We start from the raw sequence: 14317 nt of genomic DNA, 5'->3' as shown, positions 1-14317 counted from the left end.
ATCAGTAAGACATATTTCATAGTTATTTATCCATTTGCACCAGTCAAAAAATGCTTCACCTGACTTTCACTACTAATGAATGATAATCATAATTTCTGTTTTGATATGTAAATAGAAAAGAAAAAAATAGTGGTATAAATATTGCCTTGAATTTTCATGTCATATTTTAGAAATACTATTTCTAAAATACCTAATCTCATGCAATAATTTTGATTTCAACCTATGTGAATAAAAATTAAGATTTTTTCTGAAAAAATAATAAATAGTTAATAACTATTCACCCCCCCACACACACACATATTTGATCATTCTGCCTACAAGAAAAATGTTGTCACTATTTTCTCTTTTGTATATTTTAAATACCTCAGTTTCTGTCTATAAACGTAGATAACTGTAATCTGGTCCAGGTGTTCAGGTTCTTAGTTTTAAAAAACCAATACAATAAATGTGTAACCAGTTACCAACCTCTTACATCCTTGATATTTGTACTATTGAATTGGGTCATTAATGGAAAAATACATGTAATGTGCCCCAAGGTAATAGTTCACAGTATTAGAGACACCGGTATTGTCTTGGGAATCAAGTTATCCTCTACAGGAAGAGGAAAAAGAGGAAAAGCTCTTCATTGTTAGTACCAAAAAATAAAAAATAAATAAATAAATAAATAAGTTAATAAACTGATTTTGTGTATGCATACATTAAACAGGAGATAAGATGTTTGCAAGAATAAAAATTACATTATTTTAAAAAACTAGAGATAAATACTATCACGAATTTTTATTTCCCTTTTATATAATACCTCCAGAAAATAGATTGAAATAAGTTTTTTTTTTACTCACACACTAATTTTTCTCAATTTCTTTTTTTTACTCACGTATTGTTTTCTTTCTATTTAGCTAAGTTTACTGAGAATATTCTATTGTGTAAGTTAGGCTAGAGATAAAGTTGAATGTTATGATTCTATAGAAAAGAAAGCCAATCAAAGTCATAGTCTTATTACATTTACCATTCAAATTAGGTCAATGTAAATGATAATAATGCTCAGGAGAGAAAGATCGTGATAATTAAAACCATAAATTACATTATTTTATCTATTTAAAGGATATTAAAAGAAATAGCAACATATATTTACTAATTTTGTAAAACAGAATGGTGTCTTAAAATACAGCATTTGTCAACAATATCAAAGAAGACATTCAAGGATTTAAAAAATAAATTTGCAACTGACGTAGAATGATTGCATTCATTTGTGGGATATGAAAAATGAGACTAATACCCAAGGACAGTAGGAGCAAGGTCCAGGAGGATTGGTCCACAGTTGGAAACCTCTCTCGAGTGCTGGGGAAGAAGGCAGTTGGGTTAGAAAAGGGACTACTATGACAATGATGTTGGAAATGATCACTAGATTAAGAACTGAGTCCTGAAAATAGGTAAAGGGCCAAAAATGATAACCTCTCAGTACCTGTATTGCAAACTATAATGTCCAAAAAGAGGGAGGGATTGAGAGAGAGACAGAAAGAGAGAGACAAAGACAGAGAGACAGAGACAGAAGTAGAGACAGAGAGAAAGAGAGAGAGAAGAAGAGGAAGAAAAGGAAGAGGAAGAAGAGGAAGAGGAAGAAGAAAGAAAAGTGCCTGTCATAGAATTGGAGGTTGGGGTGGTAGTAGGAGGGATTCTAGGGACATTGGTGGTGGGAAATGTACACTGGAGAGGGATGGGTGATGGAAAATTGTATAACTGAAACCGAATAATGAACAGTATTCATAAGTGTATATAGCACCGTTATTGAATTTTAAAAAGTTAAACATTTAACAGAACATGCATGAAACAGTAAAAGCAATTCTAAGGATAATTTCATGCTAATAAACACCTACATTAGAAGAGGTAATTATTACAACTTAAAGAAAAAAAGTTAAAATTAACTAAATTTAGACCTCTAGAAAACAGAGAAATAGTAGCTTGCTGAATTTTTTCAAATTCTGAAAAAAATCTAGAAATAGTAAAGTCTAGGGCATAGCAAATGAAAGAGACCATGAATACAAGAAAAAATACAAGAAATACAAGAAAATACAAGTTCTTTGAGAACTAACTTGTTTCAGAAGTTTCTTGTATTTTGTTTCTTGTATCAAAAGTACAATAAAATACAAGTCAGTTCTTTGAAGAGATGAAAATCATAGGTTAAAGCCTATCTTCACTAATGAGAGAGAGAGAAGAAAATTCCTATATAAATTTCAAATAAAAAATGTTCTTAGGGAGGTTATAATGAACTGATGTGCCAACAAATGGGCAGCACAGAATATATGGAAATTTCTCAAAAACACACAACTGGAGCCAGAGTGATGGTACAGAAGGTAGAGCACTTGTTTTGTACATGATTAATTCTGGTTTGATCCCCTGCATTATATATGGTTTCCTGAGCCCCACCAGTGACGAGTGAACACAGAGCCAGGAGTAAATCCTGAACACAGCAGGATGTGGCTCCAAAACAAAACAAATACAAAAACTTATAGAATGGAAAAATACTAGTAAGCCTTTTATGTGGTGAGTGGTTGGTAACCAAAACAAAATTCAATATTATAACAGCAACAAAACCCCAATATAATAGATTGGAAAAAAGTCTGAACAGACACTTCTGTAATGACTTAAAAGGTAAAGATGCCTATGAAAATATGCAGAAAACCTTTACTATTTTGAGAACTGAAAATTAAAAACACAATGAAGTTATCATCCTACATTAGAAAGATCATTCCCAAAAGGCAAGAGACAGTGTTGGAGTGGATGCTGTAGAAAAGAACTTTTGACAATGTTGATGACTTTTAAAAATGGGTGTAATCTCTATTAAAATAAGTATGGTGGGTTTCCCCAACATTAAAAAACACAACTACCATATGATTTAACACTTAACTTCTTGAAATGTATAGAGGAAAAAGAAACAATAATTTGATGAATTACATGCACCCTCACGCTGATGGCATCATTATGTATAGTAACAAATGCATAGCAAACCCATATTCACAAATGTATGGATATATAAAGAAATTGTAACCTCATAATATATTATAGATAGTTAAAACCAACCAAAACTCAAAATGTCCAAAAATGTCTATGTATAATGCATATATGCATGCAATGTAATTTCATTCAGCCTTAAAAAAGAGAAAATCCTACAGTTTGTGACAATAAAAATGACTTTGAAGACATGCTAAATGAAAGAAGTCAGAGAAAGACAAGTACTGCATAATATCATTTATATATGGAATCTAAAACAAGAACAAAAAACTCAGGAAATGAGGCCAATCTTGTAATTACAAAAGGAAGGGAATTTGGTAAGGAAAATTGGAGGAAGATTTTGCACCACTTTCAAATGTTAAGATGAATAAGTATTACAGAATAATTACAACATTAAAACTATAGTTAACCTAGCTGCATGATACACATCCTAGAGATTTATAAACCATTTTTATACCTCTTTTCTTCTTTATCTTGTATCTATATGCAAATGTGGATGTTATTTGAACTTATTGCAATATTACAATACATGTAAAGTAAACTACTATGTTGTATGCCTTAAACTTAGACACTAATGCATGTCAAGTTATTTCTTAATACAACGCTGGAGCAAGCATCCACAGCTCTACTATTGTTTTTGGGACTTCTTTTATTATTTAAAATTATTCACAAGTATAAATGTATTGAGATATATTAAATATATTTTTTAAAATGATTGCAATGGAGACTGGTATTTTCATTTATTTTTTGATAACTCCATTCCAAACAGAATTATTATTTAATAAAAGTTTATTGCAAATATATAAACATATAATACATATATAAAGGTTATTTTGAAATTAATGTTATAAATTAACAGAATCCAAAATGAGTTATTTTTCTGATATGATTATTTCCTAAAATTAATTTCTATTACATATTTGTATCTTCATATTTTTAATTAAATAGATATGCACCAATTTATTTATACATTATTATACTATTATCTTTTTAGAGTCTGGTGCCCCCCGCGCCTGGCTGTCTTCACCGGGGCTCCTTGGAGTGGGGCGGGTAGAGTTTCCCTCCCCAGCCTGAGCAGAGCCCCAGCAGTCGAAGACCTCCACAGCCATGCTCAAGACCCCTCTCCACACATTCGGACGAGCCTCACACATGAAGGAACCGGCAGAGGAACCCAGGTATGTGGGATCTGGGGCTGAGATCTCCAAGCCTGCTCTATCAGGTCTGGGCCTCCTCCACCCAGATCCCGGGTTTTCCAGTAGCTAGGCAGTCACACCCACAAACTGCCCCTGGCTGCCCTGTAATCCCATCAATGGCCAAGATTCAGAGACTATAAAACAAAGCTCCTGGAAGTGCTACCTCTTGCTGTCTAGTTCTCCCTCGCAGAGAACCAGGCAAGCTACTGAGAATATCCTGCTCTCATGGCAGAGCCTGGCAAGCTCCCCATGGTGTATTTGATAAGCCAAAAACAGTAACAATGATGGGTCTCATTCTCCTGACCCTGAAAGAGCCTGGAGCGATAGCACAGGGGTAGGGCGGTCGCCTTGCATGCGGCCAACCCATGTTCAATTCCTCTGTCCCTATCGGAGAGCCCAGCAAGCTACTAAGAGTATTGAGCCTGCATGGCAGAGCCTGGCAAGCTACCTGTGGTGTATTCAATATGCCAAAAACAGTAACAATAAGTCTCACAATGAGAGACATTACTGGTGCCCCCTTGAGCAAATCGATGAGCAACAGGATGACAGTGACAGTGATTGTTTGGGGGACAGACCTAAAGATACATTGGATTTAGTCTTGCTGTATGCTCAAGGTTCAGCACTGGCAGGGTTCAGCACATGTGGTGCTAGGGATAGAACCTAGGTTGACTTTGTGCAAGGCAGATGCTTTACCTACTGTATTATCTATTCATCTCTTTATATTTAGATATTACACTTAACTATAGAAATCTGTGCATAGTGCATGACAGTTTGTGTGTGTGTGTGCGTGTACGTGTGTACCTTGTTGATGGTGTTGTACCATCCCATTAGCAAGAGTATGAAGCTAGAGAGATAGTACAGCAGGTAAGATACATGACTGACCCCAATTTAGTCATTGGTACTGATTATGGTTCCCCAGCAGTTCCAAGGGTCTCTCCTGAGCACAGAGCTAGGAAAAGTTTCTGATCACTGTAGCCCAAAGTCCGCATGACACAAAAACCCACTGTTTTAAGAATATGATATTTTTATTATTGTTTTATATGTGTTTAAGAAGAATAAATATTGCATGTTATTGGAGCATAGTTCAATGCATATTCAGACATATCTCATTTATCATGCTTCCTTTGTGTACTCTTGAATTAAAACAATTTATTTAAATCTCCCACTATCTGTTTTTATTGTTCATTTTTTTCCTCTAGCATCTGTGCTTAGCTGTAACATAAAATAAAATTGTAACAATCCACAAGAAGGCAAATTAAAGAAAAAAGTAAATAAAAATAACATCATAAAAAGAAAACAAATGAAATATGTTACACTAAAGTATAACCATATTAAGCCATAAGGCTCAACAGACTGGGGAGCAATCCAGGCATGAGAGAGGAATGGATGAGATCCCTAGCACTGCACAATTCTGCAAGCATGACAAGGAGTGACTCCCAAGCACTGACCTAAGAGTACCCTTTGAATATCACTGGATATGTCACCAAAACAAAACAAAAGAATTTAATAATATCAAAAATAATTTTAAAAATTAATGGCTTAAACACCCAAAACAATGCAATGCTAAGCATAACCTCATTGCAAAATAGCCCAGGGCATAATAAAGTAAGACACTAAACTATAATTGATTTTGGGATTGTAAGAAATTGAAGAAAGTTGGAGGGGAGGTATTTTATGGCAATAGTGAATCTGCTTCTGCCTCCTGCCTTCAGATTTATTTCTTTCTATTCCTCTGAAGAACCCCTTTTACTGAATCAAGCTGCTAAAGTCCTTGTGGGTAGTCATGATATCATAGAAGTAGTTGGAGTAAAGGTGGCAAGGGTAGAAGTCAAGTACTGGTAGTAGTGGTATAAGTCAAACCAGTCAATCAGGGTCCAGGTAAGGGAGGCAAACAAAATAAACACAGCAAATACTGATGTGAGACTGAAGATAATTGAATAAGTTGTTTCATTTACTGATTTACAGTGGGGCTTAAAAAATTATACATATTTGCGGGCCGGAGCGATAGCACAGGGGGTAGGGCGTTTGCCTTGCACGCGGCCGACCCGGGTTCGATCCCCGGCATCCCATATGGTCCCCCAAACACCGCCAGGAGTGATTCCTGAGTGCAAAGCCAGGAGTAACCCCTGAGCATCGCTGGGTGTGACCCAAAAAGCAAAAAAAAAAAAAAATTATACATATTTGTAATTTGTATACACTAACTACTTTATTATATCCTCATACTGAAGGGAAAGATGAACAACTATCTCACTGTGATTCAATAAAAAATAAATTGATAAAAATTAAAATAGAAAATATAAGAATAAGTGCTGCTAAGGAGAAAAGAAGAAGAACTTCATTGCAAGGACAGCAGATAAGTTGCAGTCAAATGCCATAAGAAACACATCAGTTAGATGCCTGATGCCAAAAGAGTATGGGAATACAATAGATAGCTCGGACCCCAACTCGTCTCTTCTAGAACTCTAAACTCATGCCATTGTCTTCCAAAGCTTGATACAAATATTTACTAGGAGATGAAGAAATGTAAATTATACATATGTGAACTTCTCACTTCTGAGGCACAGAATAATTAATAAAAGGGCAGTCAACAGAGAGATATAGAGCAGCAAATAAGAGAAGAAATCTCTCTCACACAGTTTCTCTCTCTCGCACAAACACAAAAATTTCTAACTCTCAGTTTTAGAACTTTCTCACTGTCATGATTTTTGGTTCTTTTGTGCATATTTTGTTTGGTTTTCTTCATCTAATGTACTTCCTATTTCTGGTTTAGCATTCATGTTACTGCAATGGCGTTGTTCACAGAAACTTTCAAGTTGATATTATCAGTGTGCAAACATGATCTATAATTTCTGCCCCATTCATCAATTTATGGTTGTACATAAATATATATTTTGTTAATAATTATATTAATTTTATTTTAGACACCAAAATATCATTAATTCCAACAAAGTAAGAAACAAAAAGCCAAACCGAAACAAAACATTAGATTTTTTTTTTTCTTTTATTAGTTCACCATGTGGAAAGTTACAAAGCTTTCAGGTTTAAGTCTCAGTTATACAATGCTTAAACACCCGTCCCTTCACCAGTGCACATATTCCACCACGAAGAATCATAATATACCTCCCCCCTTCCCCCCACCTCCCCAGCACCCCACCCCGCATGTGTAACTGGTAAATTTCACTTTACTTTCACTTTACTTTGATTACATTCAATATTTCAATAAAAAAATTCACTATTATTGATTTGGAGTTTCTCCCCCCTAAAGCCGATCTGCTGAAAAGAAAGCATTTGGTGGCCATGTGGGGACGCTCCTTTCTGGCCCCACGCGAGATCAACCCCGGAGGCAACTGAACCACTTTGGACACGAGCGGCGCCCCCAAAATGCCTCCAAACTGTGTGCTCGGAGCTTCTGGCCCAGGCGCTGCCAGCGAGTGATGCAATTACCAAAAGAATTTTCCCTGGACTTCATATAGAAATCCAAAACTGCACGGCTGCGACAGCAGCTGCGCGACCTAATATCTCTTGATTGTCACCAACGTGTAAATGTTCCTTTTTGGCAGGGCTTAACGTGGGGGGAAACTCCAAACAATAGTACTAAGTTTTTTGTTGAAGGGTAAAAGATTGTAGCAATAGAATTTTAGGCAGAATTTTCCCTGGACTTTATATAGAAACCCAAAACCGAGCGGCCGCGGCAGCCTAATGTCATCTAATCATCAGCAATATGAAATGGTTCCTTTGTAATGGGTTGGACTTTGGGGGGACCATAATAGGGTTAAAGTTTGTAGCGACGTGTAATTTCTGGCTGTACTTTCCCTGGACTTTATACAGAAATTCAAAGCTGCGAGGCCGCTGCCATGGCCGCGCAACCTATTGTCATTTAATCATCACCAATATGAAATGGTTCCTTTTAACGGGTCGGACTTTGGTGGGAAATCCTAACAAGAATAGTAAGTCTTTTGCTGAAATATTGAAGGCAACCGAAGTGGTAGCCACCTCTATAGACTGAACTAAGCCATATCCCCACGCAGGCTGAGAAGAAATATCCTTCTTTCTCGGGAAGAAACGCGGCGTGGCGTTAACCATAGTATGATGTCCATTAAGCTGACACGGACCTGGTGGCGTGGGAATGGGATACAAGGGAATAAATTATTATGTACTTGGAACAGCGCGACACTGGTGGAATCTCGAGCCGGGGCCGATACCAGCGTATTACTTTTGGTTCCAGAAACTGCTTGCAGACATTCTACCAGACTATCAACTAAGCCAGAGCCCCACGCCGGCTGATGACGGGAAATAACCATCTTTTTTGGTTGGTTTTCCCTTTGTCAGGCAGCGTGGTGATTACTAAACAGGCGTGATCTCGGTGGCGCGGGACGAGGGTGGGGAAAATATAGAAAAGTTATGTAACAAACAGCGGGACTTAATATCTCTACATTCTCAGCAATGGAGAGCCATCAAATGCTTCCTTGACAGTGGGACTGTCTTTTCTTTTTGGGGGGGAAACCCTAGCAACAATAGTGAGTTATGTGTTGAAACATGGACTGTAACCAAGATAAAGCGTAAACGAAGTGAAACTTATCACTTACAAGGGCGGGGACTGGGGGGGAGGTAGGGGGCGGGAGGTATAAAGGGGTGGTTGGTGATGGAATATGGGCACAGGTGAAGGGAAGGGTGTTTGAATATTGTATAACTGACATAATCTGAGAACTATGTAACCCTCCACATGGTGATTCAATACAATTTAAATTTAAAAAAAAAAAGAAAGCATTTGGTAATTTGTTTTCCATTGCTGAGAATGAAGAGATATGAGGTCCGGAGGCCACACTAGCAGCAGCATAGGTCACTTTCTTCTCTCTCATTATTTGCATATAGAAAAGCCATGGACTTTTGGGTATTGATTCTATAGCCTGCAACTTTACTATATGAGTCTATTGTTTCTAGGAGTTTCTTGGTAGAGGTTTTAGGGTTCTCTAAGTATAGTATCATATCATCTGCGAATAGTGAGAGCTTGATTTCTTCCTTTCCTACCTGAATGCCCTTAATGTCTTTTTCTTGCCTAATCGCTATTGCAAGTACTTCCAGTACTATATTGAACAGAAGTGGAGAGAGTGGGCATCCTTGTCTCATCCCTGTTCTCAGAGGGAAGGCTCTTAGTTTTTCCCCATTGAGGACAATGCTTGCCATAGGCTTGTGATAAATGGCTTTGACAATATTGAGGAAGGTCCCTTCTATACCCATTTTGGCAAGTGTTTTCATCATAAACGGATGCTGGATCTTGTCAAATGCTTTCTCTCATCTATTGATATGATTATATGATTTTTATCTTTTCTTTTGTTGATATGATGGATTATGTTGATTGATTTCCGGATGTTAAACCATCCTAGCATCCCCGGGATGAATCCCACTTGGTCGTGGTGTATGATCTTTTTGATGAGTTGTTGAATTCTATTTGCTAATATTTTGTTGAGAATCTTCGCATCTGTGTTCATCAGGGATATTGGCCTGTAGTTTTCTTTTTTTGTGGTGTCTTTGTTTGCTTTTGGTATTAGGGAGATATGAGCCTCATAGAAACTGTTTGGGAGGGCGGCGCTTGGGGTCGGCGTGCCGGCCACTCAGCTGGCAGTCCGGAGGGGAGGGAAGCCCGGGGTGCTCAGGGCCGCGGAGCAGGCTCCAAAACATTAGATTTTAATCACAAAACTAAGGTTACCAAAGGAGTGAGTGGAGATTTAAGAGACGGGCCTAGGGAAGATGATGGTCAATGGATGTGTTATGGTTTACTGGAACTTAGTTAACATGCATTGTTAACAGTGATGAAATTTGCACATTCAACATGTACAGTCATACAGGATTCTATGTTAAATTTAAAAATAACATTAATTATAGTATGCTATCACTTTTTATTAGTTTTGTAGAAATCCTCCAGAGTTTGAAATATAATTCACTTCTGTCAATATTTAGAATCTACTTTAAGGGTTTTTATTTATTTTGCTTCTCATATTTTGACAATTTTTATACCAAAGTCAGAAATATATTTTTCAGAGGCATTTATAGTTCTCAATCAACTTTGAAATATTGCTATCCAATCTAGAAAAGATAGAGTATCAGGTCTATCATGGCAAAGGTCTCTAGTGTCTTATTTTATTTTCAATACCCAAACAAAGCACCTTTCGGAAGCCTGCTCTAAGTTCTTTAGTTCTGAGTGCATAAACCATTGGGTTGAGGGAAGGAGGAATCACGTTGTGTAGCATATTGAGTAGAACTGGAATCAAAGTAGCCTTAGTTTTTGCCAGGTGAGTTATTGAAATCACCACAATAACTGTGTAGAAGAAGAGAATAAGGATGAGATGGGAACTGCAAGTGCTCAGAGCCTTGGATGCAGCTTCAGCAGAGTTAAGTTTAAGTACAGAGCGAAGGATCAAACTATATGACAATAAGATAAGACTTAGGTCACTCCCCATTATAACCCACGCCAGAACTATTTGACAAATGCTATTTGGCCTTTTGTCGTCACAAGCGAGGCTTGTCACCCCAAGATTAGAGCACAGGCAATGATCTATCTCATTTTTGGAACAATAATTGCGCTGGGCTGCAAGCACAGGCACGGGAATGACACCTAATCCATTCCTAAGCACCATGAACAGTGTCGCTTTGAAGATTAAGCCATTGGTGACAATTGATGGGTAACGAAGAGGGTGGCAAATAGCTACATATCTATCAAAAGCCATGCAGAGGAATATCCCAGACTCCATGCCAACAAAACAGTGAATGGCATAAATCTGAGCAAAACACTCGGGAAGGCTGATGACCTTGGCATTAAACCAGAAGATGGCCAGGATCTTGGGCATGATGGTGGTGGCCAGACCCATGTCCACCACAGAGAGAATGCCTAGGAAGTAGTACATGGGCTGCTGCAGAGCAGGATCCTGGAAGATGGTAATGAGGATGAGGATGTTAGCACCAATAGCTATGAGGTAGAGTAGCGCTAGTGGTAAGGAGAGCCAGTGCTGCCAGCTGTGAATGCCTGGCAATCCCATCAGGATGAATTCAGAGACTTGGAATTTGGAGGTATTGGAGGCTTTCAGAGATTCAGACATAGTTTTCTATGAGGAAAAGAAAACAGTTTTCAAAGTCACTCTCTGTAAAGATGATCATCATCAGACTTTATTTTAAAATTGTGTACATGTAGTACACTTTGTTATAACAAAATGAATCCTGTGGTCTATCATTTACAGTAATCCATGACAAATTAACATAAGTTTTTAGAGTGGTAGATAGAAAGAAAAGATGAAATTAACAAGTACTTAGTCAACTACTTAAGTCTGTCTGAAATCTCAATTTGTGTTGTCTTAGTTATTTTAGGTAGGGACAACTGTATAAATATACTTTTATCTTTTTGTTTCCCCCAGTTGGGAATGGGAAGATCTGAGTGTTTATGCTGCAATCGGCTGTACTCAGTCTCTCTGCTTGTAATTTTCAAGGACTCTATGTAGTGCTAAGGATCAAATCTGGGTCAGCATCATATCCTCTGCAGGGCAAGCACTATATTCTCTGTACTCTTTCCAGCCCTTCTTACAGTTTTTGAAATCTTTGTCTATCCAGGCACCTGGTCAAAACAAGAGAACACATTTGCTCTCCTCCAAAGTGTCCCTAGAGTGTTTTGGATGTTTCGTTTTGGTGCTTTATTTATTCATTTATTTTGGTTTCTGGACCACACCCAGCAGTGCTCAGACCTTACTACTGGTTCTGCACTCCTGTAAAGTGACCTCTGAGTGCAGGCATATAATATTCTGGCAACAATCCCAACTCTAGTGTGAAATTGCCTCCACCTATATTCCCAAGTTCTCACCCATACCCCAAACCTCCCAGTCTGCCCTCTTGATAGGTACCTTATTATCTTTATTTGTTAAAGTTTGGGTCTCAAGATTTCAGTATTGTTGACACTGTGGTTTGCTCATGTAGCTTTATCGTTCACGTAACGCCACTCATGCATCTGAATATTCTTGACGTTTACCTGCCATTGCTTCACATCTTCTATCTTTTCTCCCCCTTTCCTCCAAGAGTCTTTCCTTATCCTTCCTATACTTCATGTCTAAAGTTGATCTAGGCAATCCCTTTAGAATTCATTGAATTCTCTCATTGGTTACTCTAACTCTCACATAGGAAATACCATTCCATGTCTATTCTTTTCTCTTGGTTTACTTCATTTATGATGCTATCTTTTAGTTCCATCCATGTTACCAAAAATTGAATGATTCCTTTATTCCTTACAGCTATATAGTATTACATTGTATACTTAAATACATCTTCATGTTGATTCAGATGTTTATTAACTAACACAGTATAGCCATACTTGAAAGTGTATAATTATGAGAGGCACTGTAACTTGGCCTGAATGGGGTTCAAGTGGCTGAGCCAGGTTTTAAGATTTTGATTTTAGCTTATAAACAAGAATGGCCAACCCGTCATATTTAAGAAACTTGCATTTTATGATCTTAATCCTGTTCAGATGTTGACTAATCCCTCTGTGACTCTTGTTTCTTGATTTTATTCTGCATGGAAATCTAAGTAGACAAACCTTAAATGAAGAAATTCATACTTGTGTTTCCTGAACAGTTACAGTTTTTTTGCTAATTTATTTTTTTAAGTAATATATAATGCTCCTCTTCTCTTCAGTACCTTTCTTCAATAATCTTACCTAATCATACTGTCTCTTTCCCCTTTTTTCTTCATGTCATTAATGATATTTTCTAAAATTTTGTTCCCTTGAATTAAAATAATGTGCACCCTAACACATTAGTAGGATATAGAACTTATTATTCTCTAAAATAATATTCTAACTCCTTTGTAGTACAAAAGGACTCTGAAAAGGTCATAAAAGCAATTTGGGTGCTGTAGAGATAGTACAAAGACTAAGGCACTTGCCTGGCTTACAACCCACCTTGACTCCATCCCAGATATCACATATGGTCTCCTGAACACTTCCAAAAGCCCTCACATTTGTGAACAAGGTCATTAACTATCCTCTGACTGTTTACATTTCTTTGTATCCTACATTTCAGATACTCTTCATGTTTGCTATTGACTTTAATTGTTAATTTTGTAAAGTACATAATATCTTTTGCAGCATAAGAAGCTCTTGTAAAAACTGTTGCGAGTTATTGAGGACAGAGAGTTAGAAAATGATTTTCTAAGATATTGGGTATAAAAATAAAATATAGGTATAGATTTTAAGTTTATGTTTACTATTTAAAGCAATGTAATAAATTATATTAGTCAGAGAGTTATTCTTGATGTAATTATTTCTATATTCAGAAAATATATGAGAATGATATGTTGCAAATCAAATGTGGAAAAATTAAGAGGAAAGTACTCATTTTATCAGCTAGATCATTCTTCAGATATTATTTTCTGCTTCTGTTTGAAACAGTGTGTATTGCCAAATAAAGAGATAAATTATCCTTATTCAATGGAGGATATCATTGATAAGCAGTAAAGTCTTATAAATATTTTCAGAGAAAAGTGCAATAGTAATAGACAAAAACAGGCATACTGAAGAGGTTAGTTTTAGATTGAACTTTTAGAATTCTAGGACATATTTTCCCAAGAGCTCCATTTCAATTGCTTCAGAGTATGCGACCCATTGGACTGCAAAAATCTGGTATAGTTTTTGAGAAATCCTCATTATTATATATTACCATATAAAATGGAAAGCCTTTTATCTTTATTTTTTTACCTACATTCTTCTACTTGCTTACCCATATATGTATACATACATATATATATGTATACATATATATATGCATATATATGTATACATATACATGTATATATGTATACATATATATATATATGATACAGAAGGAGTAGGTTTAAGCTCACAGAAATAAAATAACTATTTTTCTTTTCTGTTGCTGTTTTTGTTCCTAACTACATTATCTAACTTCTATATCACCTTAATGAGCTCCCTTTAAAGGGTTCTTCAAATATTCATACTTTTGTTAAAGCAGAACAGCCCAGTGATTATGTAGCATGTTCCCAAAGCAACGTAAGGAAATATTTAGATGAGTTATAGATAGCTTGTTAAGTAGGCAATGAAAGCTAACAAAGATTTTAGC

At 36.6% G+C, this 14317-nt stretch overlaps 1 protein-coding gene across 1 annotated transcript; it reads right to left on the bottom strand.

The window, feature by feature from the left end:
* Nucleotides 1-10327: 10327 nt before the first annotated feature.
* LOC101558559 (olfactory receptor 56B1-like) lies at nt 10328-11296 on the bottom strand. The gene has a single exon (XM_004621194.1). It carries the CDS (start codon nt 11294-11296, stop codon nt 10328-10330), a length of 969 nt encoding a protein of 322 aa, XP_004621251.1.
* Between the last annotated feature and the right edge of the window lie 3021 nt (nt 11297-14317).

Source organism: Sorex araneus, chromosome 6 (genome assembly GCF_027595985.1).
Source record: "Sorex araneus isolate mSorAra2 chromosome 6, mSorAra2.pri, whole genome shotgun sequence".
NCBI lineage: Eukaryota > Metazoa > Chordata > Mammalia > Eulipotyphla > Soricidae > Sorex > Sorex araneus.
Note: the sequence above shows the minus strand (reverse complement) of the source record. Positions and strands in the feature narration are given on the sequence as shown.